The sequence below is a fragment of the Poromitra crassiceps genome (assembly GCF_964638095.1).
Source record: "Poromitra crassiceps genome assembly, chromosome: 21".
NCBI classification, from domain to species: domain Eukaryota; kingdom Metazoa; phylum Chordata; class Actinopteri; order Beryciformes; family Melamphaidae; genus Poromitra; species Poromitra crassiceps.
The window spans coordinates 29,153,256-29,166,968 of NC_139638.1; the positions used below are offsets into that span (position 1 = coordinate 29,153,256).

Below are 13,713 nucleotides of genomic sequence, written 5' to 3' on the forward strand. Positions count from 1 at the left end.
CATCTCCTGTGTGGACTATCATGTGTGTCTTCAACTGTCCTTTACGACCAAAACTTTTACCACAGACTGAGCAATTAAATTTTTTATCTCCTGTGTGGATTATCATGTGTGTCTTCAAGTTTGCTTTATGACCAAAACCTTTACCACAGAGTGAGCAATTAAATTGTTTATCTCCTGTGTGGACTATCATGTGTTGCTTCAAGTTTGCTTTATGACCAAAACCTTTACCACAGAGTGAGCAACTAAATGGTTTATCTCCTGTGTGGACTATCATGTGTTTCTTCAAATGTGCTTCATTAGCAAATATTTTACCACAAACTGAGCAGCTGACGTGTTTCTTCCTTGGAACTTCACTAGTTTCCACCCATTCATCATCATTGTCTTCAGTCTCAGAAGAGTCTGAAGTATTGTCATCACTAGTTGGTTGTGAATTATTAGCTTGATATAAGTATATCAAGTTCTTTGCTGGTTCTGATACTCCACAGTCCTCACCATCAGCTACTGTTTTCATCTGTTCAGTTGAGATGCTGGCTAGAGGCTCTGCCTCTCTGTTCTCCTCAGTTTGGCTTTGATGAAGCTGAGGTTTCTCTTCCTCATCTTCACTCTTCACAGGGACAACAGAGAATGAGAACTTGATATCAGCCTCCTCCGGCTGTTGAAGCTGCTCTCCCTCCCTCCTGATCCAGAGTTCCTCCTGTTCCTCTTTAATGTCTGGGGGCTCTGGGTCCTCCTGAAGCTGCTCTCCCTCCCTCCTGATCCAGAGTTCCTCCTGTTCCTCTTTAATGTCTGGGGGCTCTGGGTCCTCCTTAAGCTGGTCTCCCTCCCTCCTGATCCAGAGTTCCTCCTGTTCCTCTTTAATGTCTGGGGGCTCTGGGTCCTCCTGAAGCTGCTCTCCCTCCTGACTGGTCCAGAGTTCCTCCTCTTCCTTTTTAATATGTGGGCTCTGGGTGCTCTGGTCCAGACTGGGGCTCCACTCCTGCTGCTCAGGGGGAACTTCTTCTTCAATGACCAACAGCTGCTGGAGGTCTGGAGGCAAGGCGTCTCTGTGTAACCGCACAGCGTCCAGCAGTTTACGCTGTCGATCGATCTTCTCTTTTGAACGAGTAGCTTCCTCCTCATATTCTGCTATTGTTCTTTCAAACAGACCAAATATCTCTTCAATAGCCGCAGTTAGGCGCTGCTTCACCACAGCTCTCAGCTTCTGGACTTTAGACAGTTTCATTTTCACACAGTGACAGGAACTAATTCTCACAAACTTTATCATTCAAAGCTCAACTAGCTTTACAGCTAACGTTAGCTTCACAGCTAGCGTAACTGTGTCCTGCAACGGACACCTGGACGCCTGTTTCGTCACGTCCGGGTCAGAGGTCTCTCGACGTGGTTTCCGGTACTTTAGCAGGCATTTCAGATGCTGGATCGCCGCTTTGTGAAAGTGGAACTAATTTATACATCTATATGTGTCAATATGTGGAATTTCATATGAATATGTGCATGGTAACATGTCAAATTACTTTGGGAAAGTGACTTTGATGACAGAAAGCCATAAGACGTGCTTGGGCGACGAGAGTTACTGATCTTTAAAGTTGCTAGCTTGCTAGCTAGCTAACGCTAGCTTTGTCTAAAACACAACAATGCCAGCTAGGTGGCAATAATGCAGCAAAATGGGACTCAGCGACCACTACAAGCCACTCGCTTTGTTGACTATTACTGGCTTGCTAACCAGCAGAGCCGCAGAGTGAGCTGTCCGTGAACAGCTTTCAGTTAAGACGCCAGCGGTAGCGTCCGTTCCCCGACTCTGGTAAATCAAAGACACAACTAAAAGAAATTATTTCAACGGTATGTTGCTAGAAAGAAGTTCGACTTAACGTTTTCGCCGTTAAACTACACGGAAACATGACATGATCATTGTAGCAGTGTTTGAAGCACAATTTTAACAGGAGTTTTGTAAAAATATTGTCCGTTGCAGGACTCGCTTCCGTTAAACCATTCATCTGAGTCCATGAAGTCTTCTTCTTCCTCTGATCAACGGAGCCTCGGTTCCACTTCTTATATCCGTGATAATATCATTCGCACATATTACGAGTCTTCTGTTTGTAAATTAAAGTTCTTAAAGTATTATAAACGGGAAATAATATGCTACTGCTAACGTTACTCTCGTTCTCAAGAACGTGTGCATGGGAGCTTCACCACCACAATACCCAGAATGCCGTGCGTCACCGAGGCGAGCAGTTTTCCCCATCCTGGCAATATTGTGCTCTGGTTACTGGATTATATGATATTGTGAACAATGTAAAATTAGACTAATGTAAAATAAACATTAATAAATGACTCAGTTTATCTCTCTCTCTCTCTCTCTCACTCACACACACACACACACACAAAATGTGGAAAGTAACAACTTTAAAACGGAACACAGTGAGATGATGCGGAACTATCTACAGTGTGAACATTGTATCCGCACGGATGCAATTATTCGCCGCCCCCTCCCCGGTGGAAGCACAACGCTCATTGGACGATCGTCACATGACTACAGCTGTTTACGAAATGTTCGTGCTGGTCATGTCGTGGTGGTGCTGCTGATGCCGACTCCGAGAGATAGCGACATCTTCACAAGGCAACTCGGGAGGGCATTTCTCAATAAGGACGACAGGAGTATTGACTTGGCGTCCAAATACCGTTAACGGGAGGTTAGACGTCACGTCGAGATGGCACCTGGGGGTCTGACCTGTTCGGACTGCGGGTCCTCGAACATCGTCGACGATAACCTGTACTCGCAGCCCCAGCTGGTGTGTGTGGACTGCGGCTCCGTGGTGCAGGAAGGAGCGCTCGTCCCCACCGAAATGAACCCTACACGTAGGTTAATACAAGCAAACACACAGACCTGGTTTAGATCAGTTTTTGCGTGTGTGTTTTTCTTGCGCTATGGGTAAAGTTCAACATTTTAAGAAAAAACAATAAACAGTAGTGCAAATGACATTTTGAGATAGCCTAACTTATCTTCACATTGGCATGTACAGTAGCCTACTCATTCAAGACATTTCTTTCAACAGTGCAAACAGCAATTTTACATAGCTATTCTTTTGAATAGACAGACCTGCAAGAGTTTACATCATTATAGTCCAAAACATTTTAGATTTCAGATGGAATCTTCTGAATAAAAGGACAATTAGGCTATTGAAAAGTATGGACTTTAACAAGTCTGTAGCCTACAGGTTAGCGGCCTCACCATGTTATGGTGTTTGCACATTTGATAATTTTTTGTTTGGTAAGTGAAGGTCTTAAAATGACTCATGGCTAGTAGTAGTTACCTTAATGCATTTACCTGTACTGTAATACCAACCATAATCAGACACACACACACACTCACTCACTCCCTGAATTGAGCACACACACTCTAAACGGCACACACACTAAATTAGCTAATTGAACACACTTCCTTCACAATCACAGAATACATTTGAACTATAAACACACTCCCTGAACTCGCCCAGTCACATCACTCGCGTACACGTGTACAGTTTTGGAGTGTATTTCAAGTTAATAAAACAGTATGTTTGTTATGTTTATTTTATTTTTTTGTCTTCATTATAATTTGCCATTAGTAACATTGAATCGACATAAAAAAATTTGATACATTCCCTACAGATATGGTTTAGCAACTAGCAATAATGTTTACAATCAGGCAAATGTACTTATATTCTTTGTCAAGCTTCTGTCAGTTCTATTTTGACCATAGTTTTGTATCAACATTGCCTTTGTGTGTGTGTGTGTGTGTGTGTGTGTTTTGTGTGTTTTTTTTTTTTTTACAGTTATCAGCTACAGCCGAAGTACAGAGCAGGGCAAGCAGCCATGTCCAAACCTGAAAGAAGGTAAGACCCCCTCTGCAGATTTGGGGGGACCTTTCGTCGTCTTATGATAATTGCATATTTCTAAAGAAATGATCCCTCTGCCCTGATTTGCTCTTGCTCATAATTGTGTTGCCTCCTAACAGGTGTGCAGCGTGTGAAAGCCTTATGTCGGATCCTCCGGGTGAACAGTGACATCGAGGAGATGGCAGAGATGTATTACCAGCAGGCGTATCAGCACCCCAAGTTCATCAAGCTCAGCCTCCACAAGAAAGAGGCCCTGGGCGGCTGCTGTGTGCTCGTGAGCTGTCAGCTGCGGAACTGGCCCATCACCATGGACAGCATCACCCGCCTGCTGGAGGCGGACCCCCATGTGGTGGTATCGGTTTATAAGGAGCTAGTCCACACTCTGAGCATCGAGGCGCCTAGGGCCAGCATCGCTGAAGTACTGGAGTCTCACAGCCACGAGTAAGTGTCGGCCAGGGAGCTGCTGAATGTTCTAGTTCAGTGTGACCTTATCAATAGTCCTAAAAAAAAACTTTCATGAAGACAGTTTGTTTACAATAGAGAGCCAAAGTGAACGTCACTTCCTGCCTTTCTCTCTCTGTACCAGCGCCCGAAAAAAATATGATTGCGAATTGGCACAATTCAAACGGGATCAAAAAAAAAGAATCGTCTCTCGACGTTCACCCCCCCCCATTCATATTTTTCCGGACGCTGGTACAGAGAGAAAGGCAGGAAGTGACGTTCACTTTGGCGCTCTATGGAAAATGCACGTAACTCATTCTAACCAGCTGAAACAGGTTTGCATTCATTCCCAAATATCTCCCGTTCCACACGGGTGGATTCCGACTGAAGTGGGATCAACTGGTGCAGATAATTATATGTCGGCTTTTGAGATAAACTGTTCTAGCAGAGGTTAGAAATAGAAATGTGAATCAGATAGAAAAATCTTAAGTTAGTTTGATATTGTCAATATCGGGTCTATGGTTCAGTATATTTTCTGCAGCACAACAGAAGAAAGATCTCATTTTCAGATGCTAATCGATCTGTACAGTGTCATTCAGAGATTCGTTTGTCTTTTAAACTGTACAAAAATATGCAGATAATATTTTTGCAAGGTTTGAAAAATAACTTTAATCAGTCGGTCTCAACTTCCTGCTATGCCCCCCCCCCCCCCTTTCCCATTCATCTCATAAGGAATAGGACTGATCTACACCTCAGATACCAGGGGCCAAATGTATAAACTATTGTGTAAACACGAAAAGAGAAAAGAGTGCTGTAACACTTTTCACACAGGTTTCTGAATTAATTTATAAAACAATCCACGGGCCGTGAGACTATGCGTACTGGTACACATCTCTCACATCTTGCATACTATACGCAGTCTTCTGAGTCCGACTAGTGTGTTGTTGTCTTTTTTTGGGGCTTACACAGATTTCTACGCCTAAATATACGCACGTTTTATGCATTTGGCCCCAGGTGAATGCGCTTGACTAGCTTGATAGAAAACCAGCAGTAAACCCATTGCTTTGAATGATTCACCTTTCGCATACCACAAGGTTCTTGAAGCACTCTATGTGCCTCGACGTATAAGAAGATGCCAAGTGGAGGCCTAATACTTATAGAACATGTTTCACTCTTTCTGTCAGCTACAAAATCGGCTCTTGCGACGTTCCTGAAGAACTGGCGGAGAACATCAAGGACGTGGCGAAGCGTGCGGTGGCCCTGGCGGAGCTGGCAGCAGATCTCTGGCTGGTGACGGGACGCAGGCCGCTCTCCGTCATGATGGCGTGCATCTACCTCGCCTGGCAATCCTTGAAGCCCACCAGGACTCGCCTCAAATACTCTCTGGACAAATTCTGTTTGCTCGCCAAGGTGTCAAAGTACAGGCCCGCTTCGACGAGAGTCCCCGAAATCAAGGAGGCGCTGTGTAAGCTGGGCCGGGAGATCCCCTGGGTGAGGGAGAACGTGACACCGGACAACGTGATCCCCCAGGTGGGGGATATTCTGGAGCACAGGTACGCTCTGCTGCGGAGGGCTCTGCGGACACACGATGCCCGCCCGCCCAGCTGTGAGGACTCCCTACCCGGGACGTCCCGTGAGCTCGACACTGGCACAGTCACCCATGGGTGCCAGGCTCGAGACCCGCATTGGGGTAAGAGAGTATTGTTTGCTCCCCCTTGTCTGAAGCACGCTAAGATCAGGAGAGTGGAGAGACCAGTTCTCCAGGATGTGACTGGTGACGAGGAGATCTCGGACAGCGAAATTGATACGTACATCCGCACTCCTCAGGAAGTGAGAGACCTTGTTCGGACACAGAAGATGTTGTTTGCGTTGTCTGAGGAGGGAAAAGAGCCAGAAGGCTGAACCCTGAGAGTTTAGTTTATTTTCCCAGGGCATTGTTGACGTCTTTGCTTAGTGATCTAAATACAATTGTCTTTTTGAGTTTAAATGTACTTTATCTTGTTCAAGTCTATTGCATTATGCATTTGATGTAAGCCAGGATACTGGTTAGCAAGTCCCAGGACTTGTGTCTTGCTGCACATATATCCAGTTTACTGTCAAAAACACTGTTGAAATAAAGTTGTGTTGAATAGTCGAAAATCTATTCTGAAATATGATTGATGACAAGCAGCACTCTGACATGTCACATGACATCATCAGAGAGAGATTTGGAGGGTGATGGCCATTACCCCTAATTGACAACAGACAAGTCATTCATCTCTGTATTTTTGTTGACTAAATTATTTTGCACAGTCTGTTGATATTATACATACAAGTACACATTGAATGACAGCTTTTTATATAGCACTGCACAAACCATCAGAATAATTAGCAGACAAACAGTACTTTGGCAAGGAAGCAGAGATTACACAAATAACACCATAACCAAATGGATCCAATAACATCCAAAGGGGCGGGGGGGCTGGCATATATTTGGATGTAAACAACTTTTTGTTGATCTATACAGTACAGTATAACCATAAGTAATAAATAACAAAATAAAGGGATAGCCTACAGTTGTGTTAATTGAGCAAGAGTTCACAGTAAAAAAGGTGAAGTTCACTGAACTGTTTTTCAGCAAAGCAAATGTGAACAGAGAGGAACTAAGGGAGAATAATCTGTATTTAATTAGTTCCACAATCAATGCTCAAAGCAAAGTGCGTCGCCACACAGCTCTTCTTCTGCCTCTGTTGCCCTGTGGGATCAAGCAAACCTGCACCGGCTCAGTGCTGCCCTCTGTCTGCATAGCCAATATATCATCTCCATCACTTTGGTTGTCCAGTACTTAGGTTCTTTTAGAATATAATTTACAGTTATATGTACATCATGTGTGTGGAGGGGGGAGGGGGGACACCAATTAGGCTACATCAGTTCTTGTTTCAAGCATTCGTCTTTACCACAGTTTTCAGCGGTTGTCACCAATTCCAATGGCACTTTCCAGCCATGCATGCTCAAGGCAAGCTGTAGAAAGAAAAATGTGTAGCAAACACTTTTTTTCTAATATCCTTTTGCCTGTTAATTCACACTTATCATGTCGAATTGATATTTTCCTTGCTCGCTTACATAAAAAAAAAAAAAATCTTGAATACGGTCGCTATAATAAACGCATCATGCATCATCAAATAATAAATTCATGCATCATCACAAAACATTATGTGGCATATAACGGACATACAACAACAGGTCCTCAAAAAGCAGGTCAACAGGTCGTCGCCAAAGCTACGCTGAAGCCACGCAGTTTAATTTCGGCGTCCTTGTTAACAGGTGAGACCGTTCACACCAGCCCCGCGCTGCACCGACGCCGCGCTGGAGCGATCGTTTCAGAATTCAGTCCTATTTTCCAAGCGTGAAGCTTGAAGCTGCCAGGCATGAAGTCAATGGGAGTTGTGGGCGGGTTCAAGGCGCTGAGAGGAAAAGACAAGGCTTCTTGTGTGAACGGTTAGGCGTCAGTTCAGCTTGTGCCTGCCTCAACTCAAGCTTCAGTTCTACTTACGTTCCGCGTCCTGTGTGAACGGGGGCTATAAGTTATTACAAGACCACGCTGGCAGCACAGCGGTTGGCAGGTATTCCGATGCGACGGCGGCACGTGAACATCTTGCGCAGCTCGGCGCGGAAGCGGTCGTGCAGCCACGCGTAGAGGAAGGGGTTGCAGCAGGAGGAGATCATGGCACACAGGTGGCACAGCAGCTGGATGAGTAGGAAGTGGCGCTTGTTGATGAGGCGAATGTCTACATCTCGCAGCACGTTGAACACGTGGATCGGAAGCCAACAGACGGCGAAGGCCGCCACCACCAGCGCCACCAAGCGGAAGATCTTCCTCTTACGAGCGCGCTGCGCCTCGGCCTGAACTCGGGACCTCTGGCCGGGCGCCACGCAGTTCCTCAGTTTGAGGGAGATGCAGAGGTAGGAGACGCAGAGCGCCGACAGCGGCAGGACGTACGTGACCAGCAGGGTGCCGTAGGCGTACGCCCGCCTCGCCGTCTCTCCACCCAACCAGAACTCCTCGCAGATGGTGAAGCCCTCCTCTTTGAACTCCACGTGGTAGGTGTGCGCCACGGCCGGAGCCACCAGCCCACAGGACAGCAGCCAGATGCCCGTTAAGACGTAGGCACAGGTAGCCACAGAGGTGCGCTTCTTCAGGGGATGCACTGTTGCGTAGTACCTGTAGGGGGAAACGAGAGCAGAATGAGACCCACCCTATCTGCATATCTCACTAACGTTTGGTCTATAGTCTAATGTCTGGCTCTCAGTCTCAGCCCATCCTCACAAGGAAAACGACAACATTGGTCGATTTTCATGGGGGTTAACGATTATGACATATTGACATCAGGAAGTATGGGGTGACTTCTGGTAGTCTTCAACGTAACGACAGTCTGATGTTGAAATAGCTCACTGACAAGTGAGGGTGAAGGGGTGGGATTGTCGGATCAGTAACTTCCTCGTCGCGAGAGACCCGGTTCGCCTCCCGACGTGGTCAATTTTTAACCGTAACCAAAACCATAACTCTAACCTTAACCAAGTTGTTTTAGTTGCCTAAACGTTACCGACGTTTAAACATAACCGACGTAACGTTTTCAAATGAACCGACGTGACGTGTTTCAGAATAACCCGTGTCCCATGCGAGGCGTATCACCTGCACGCATCGTTTCGCTCGTGTCATTTTGAGACTCATTGGAAATCGACATATTATGTCGTTTAAGTATGAGGACGTGTTTGTTAGTAGCCCGCCCCCAATCATAATGGAAAACTGTTGATGTGAGAAATGTGACATACATTCATGAATAGAGAGAGGAAATATAGTGAGACACCATCACATGCTCATTAGAATGGGTGCTGGATCAAAAAAGTACCTTAGATCAGAGGTTCTCAGATGTTTTTCAGCCAAGGGCCCCTTACAAGATAGAAAATATACCGGGGACGCCCTCATTCTGATTTGTGATTTTGGGCTAAGCTTAACTGTTTCCACGGTAACGTGCTTGACTTTTAAATTGATAGGTTTGTCAGATTAGAATGTAATGCATGAACCATTTTAGATTTAAAGCATACAATATTTTAGTTGAACTATGAAGCGTTTGCACACACACAAAAAAGGTTTTATTTCTATTTTCCTAATAATAAAAATCTGGTGTGCAGATTCTCATTCAACTATAGAGAGGGAAGATCCCTTGAGCTGCCTGATAAATGAGCAGTGTTGGGCAAGTTACTTTCAAAATGTAATATACTACATATTACTAGTTACTTTCATTTGAAAGTAATTATTTACATTACAATATTACTGTCTGTGTAGAGTAACTCGTTACTTATTACACTACTTTTGCATTATTTTCCAAAAAATAACAGCAGTAGCAGAATGACATCGCCGCCCTTGAACCATAAAAAAGAAAAACACCGTCTTGATGTCAGTATAAACCGTCCAAAATTCGAAATGTTATCCTTTTCCTTTGTTATTGTCATCTATAGTGATTATTGGCATAAAAACACACAGTTTGATTAGGACCTGATTGTATCCTTATTTAAATATGTGCTGCCTTTGATCAAACAAATGTAACTCAATTTGTAACTTGTGTAACTGGTATAATATTACTGAAATCCTATAGTAATAAGTTATATTACTGAGTTACTCCCAACACTAAATGCTTGGAGAGATATTGACCCACCTGTCCACAGCGATGGCTGTGAGAGTGAACACTGAAACGTAGACTGTGACCGGCTGGATCAGGAACACCACGTAGCACATGAAGCGGCCAAACACCCAGCCGTGTGGGTTGAAGGCGTAGGCCAGGGTGAAGGGAACGCAGGTCACACACATCAGCATGTCGGAGAAGGCCAGGTTTCCGATGAAGAAGTTGGTGACGGTGTGCATCTTGCGGGTCCGGCAGATGACGTAGAGGAGCAGGTGGTTCCCAAAGACGCCCACCGCCACCACCAGCACGTAGCAGGGGATGATGAGAGGCTTGAAGGCCTGCAGCAGAGCCACGTCTGCAAACGGGGAGCTGCGGTCGATGGAGCCGTTCTGCACCACCACCACCTCGTAAAGACCTTCCTCCGTCTGTTCTCCGGCTGCAGAGGGCAGTGCACCTCCAGCACTGTCATTGACCTCCATACCAGCAGAGTTCAATCTCTCAGTACCTACACTGTAAACAAAACACACACACACACACATTTGCACCATGGTCAAATTTCCATCTCATCAGTGTTCAACCTATGCAAAATCAAAACAACGTTCCGAAACCATCTTTTTTTCTAGGGAAATTAAAAGATAGAACGCCATTCCTGAATAAGCACTTTCCATACTGACACATTGTCACAGTAAGTGGCAAGGTGGAAATGTGAAAATATTCTCTCATAATTATAAAGCATTTGGATTATGAAAAAGCAAAGACAAACAGCAGAGCATCCTGTGACAAATATGCATTAGATAAGCATGGGGAGAAGGTCGATTCACTTTATTCCAACACAGGGCTCTGCCAAAACAAAAAAGCATGGGATAGTGTACCCTCTGACACCCGACACCTATCACATAGTGATGATGAGACAGAAGGGTAGATCTTGTGCAACCTGGACTTGGAATAATGAAGACGATGAGTGACCTTAAATCGGATCAGTTGGTGTCTGCTGTTGATACACAGATACTTGAGTGCAGACTACATAATCTAATCACTATTTTTCATCCACATTGGTCATCTGATACTGATACCATCTCATATACGCTTGTTTCTATTTTACAGCAAAGTAATCCGATTTGTGGTGTTGATGATCATGTTATTCCTCACATAACCCTAACCCAGGGGTAGGCAACTATTTTTCATCGGGGGCCACATGAGAAACCCAGATTGTTGCCGGGGGCCGAACAAATATTGTCAGGCCGTAAACCATGGATGGGCAACTTTGATGATAGAGAGGGCCACAAAAAATGTCCTCGCTACCAGGTTTTGCTGAGGGGCCGAACGGCGCCAGCGCGGAAAATTTGGGGCATTTGAATAAGCCAGGTTTAGAGGAATATTTATTTTAAATTAACAGTTGTGATGTCGTTATTCAGTCTCAACCACCAATATTTGATCCTTTTCTCACTCACTCCTATGTCACCACCTGCTCTCAGGGCTTGAAATTAACTTTTTTGACCACCTGCCAATATGGCTGCTAGATTTTAAAGTTACCATCCAATTAGAATTTCCACTAGCCGAAATGTTTTTCTTGAAATAAACCAGAATATGAGTGGGTTAATTTAAACATAAGTATCAGTAAGTGGCCCGGGATTCTAAAAGCCTGTGTTGAGGGTCACACAAACAAAAATGCACTCTTGAAGCTAAATAAATCCAAAACCAATGAGTTTATTATTTAAATGTCTACTTCAATGTAGCCTTTTAGTCATAAAGATTATTGAAAGATATTCCATATTCCAGACTGAAATGCTATAACAGAAGTGGAGTATTGGCCAGAATCACATGAATATTTGGACACTTATTCAGCGGGTATCTTGTATGTTGCGTTCAGGTGCACTGTAATTTTTTTTTTTTTTTTTTTTTTTTTTTTTTTTTTTGCAAAATCATCTGGCGGGCCAGATATTATCGGAGGCGGGCCAATTTTGGCCCGCGGGCCGCCTGTTGCCGACCCCTGCCCTAACCCATAGTTGAAACAGAAATATCATCATATCAATCTTGATGGTGTCAGCTGCTATCTGATGTACAGTGTTGGGCAAGTTACTTTCAAAATGTAATATACTACATATGACTAGTTACTTTCATTTGAAAGTAATAAGTTACTTTACAATATTACTTTCTGTGTAGAGTAACTCATTTCTTAATACACTACTTTTGCATTACTTTCACCAAAATAACAGCAGCAGCAGAATGACATTGCCGCCCCGGAACCATCCCGAAAAATAAATTCAACCACCTTGAAATCAGTGTAAACAGTCCAAAATTCTAAATGTTATTATTGTCCTTTCTTATTGTCATCTATAGTGGTTATTTGCATAAAAACACACAGTTTGATTAGGAAATGATTGTATCTTTTTGAAATATGTGCTTTGATTTAATCAAATGTAACTCAATTTGTAACTTGAGTTACTTGACAAAGTAACTGGTATAATATTACTGAAATCCTATAAGTAATAAGTTATATTACTGAATTACTGCTAAAAGTAATATATTACATGTAATATGTTACTTTTGTAATGAGTTACCCCCAACACTGCTGATGGATAGTTGAGCCTCAGACCTGCCTGCACCTTGTTTCAGCCACACAACAGAGCTGTTGTCAACAGATGTCCTTCAGTCTTGCAAGAAGTAATACCACACAATAAGACATTGTCATAGAAATACCATATCAGTGTTGATCCTCTTTATCCTTGCTGTATTGTTCCACAGTGTTAACTGAGCTATCTGTGCTCTTGGTAGCGACAGGTTGTGCTATTTTTTCTTGCTGTTTGGTGTTGCATGTTGTTGGATAATACACCTAATCATCCCTCGTTACTTAATTTGCACTTTCAGTCGTCAACTCTCCAGCATGATATGGCTGATGTGTGGTGAGCGTTCTGGCGCAAACTGGCTGCCGTGCATCACCCAGGTGGGTGCTACACATCGGTGGTGGATAATTGATTGATAAATCAAAACAATTATTTTTATTAATAGTTGAAAATGTGATCAATAATCCTAGTTCAGTAAAAGCCTCAAGGTTTCAGGCTTAATTCTAGCCTGGTATTCAGACTGAATGTCAACTCGTACACTCATTTCCATCTTCCAGTCTGAGATTGGACTCTGTTGAAGTTATTTGAGGGGATCCTCCCAGGGGAATTCCAACCAATCACTAGAGACCAAGTCCAACGTATATCGGCCTGAATCTTACATTAGTTACTCCAGTTGGGCGAATGTAAGAAAAGAAGAAAGAAAGAAAAGAAAAAAACTCCCCTTTGAATAAATGGCCTCCACGCAATTTGTTCAGATTTCAAACTAATTGTAACAAATTTCACCAATTAACCAATTTAAAACAGCCTGGACATTGCAGTCTTGAAAACTGCACTGGACAACGGCTTAGTCCCCACCTGTTGGGCTGTTTATTGATGATGATTGGACAAGCATTAGTCCCCCTCAGCACTCACTGGCTCGGCCTTAACCCATTGATACCTGATGCAGCATTTGCATGTATATCCCTCATTTGTGTGTGTATGTATCCCTTTAAGACCGCGAACCGCGTCACGCGGTTCGCGGTCTTAAAGGGATACACACACAAATGCTGCATAAGCTATCAATGGGTTAATGAAGAAAAGGCATTTGCATATGATGCCAGAGCAGCCAAAACTCAACTCCGTGGAGTGGGCGGATTCGAAGGTCTGGACCCATTCCAAGGCATTCATCTTGTC

At 43.9% G+C, this 13,713-nt stretch overlaps 1 protein-coding gene and 1 pseudogene across 2 annotated transcripts; one reads left to right on the forward strand and one right to left on the reverse strand.

Moving 5' to 3' along the window:
* The first annotated feature begins 2,688 nt into the window (after nucleotides 1-2,688).
* On the forward strand, nucleotides 2,689-6,264 carry LOC310795404 (transcription factor IIIB 50 kDa subunit-like). Its single transcript, XM_083657433.1, has 4 exons — nucleotides 2,689-2,853; nucleotides 3,810-3,869; nucleotides 3,992-4,313; nucleotides 5,498-6,264. The coding sequence occupies exons 1-4, from the start codon at nucleotides 2,706-2,708 to the stop codon at nucleotides 6,213-6,215; spliced, it is 1,248 nt and encodes a 415-aa protein (XP_083513559.1). The 5' UTR covers nucleotides 2,689-2,705; the 3' UTR covers nucleotides 6,216-6,264.
* A 1,616-nt stretch (nucleotides 6,265-7,880) lies between these two features.
* Nucleotides 7,881-10,455, reverse strand: LOC310795405 (prolactin-releasing peptide receptor pseudogene; annotated as a pseudogene). Its single transcript has 2 exons — nucleotides 10,010-10,455; nucleotides 7,881-8,514 (listed from the first exon to the last, which is right to left on the reverse strand). The product of its transcript is annotated as a prolactin-releasing peptide receptor pseudogene (transcript).
* Nucleotides 10,456-13,713: the final 3,258 nt, after the last annotated feature.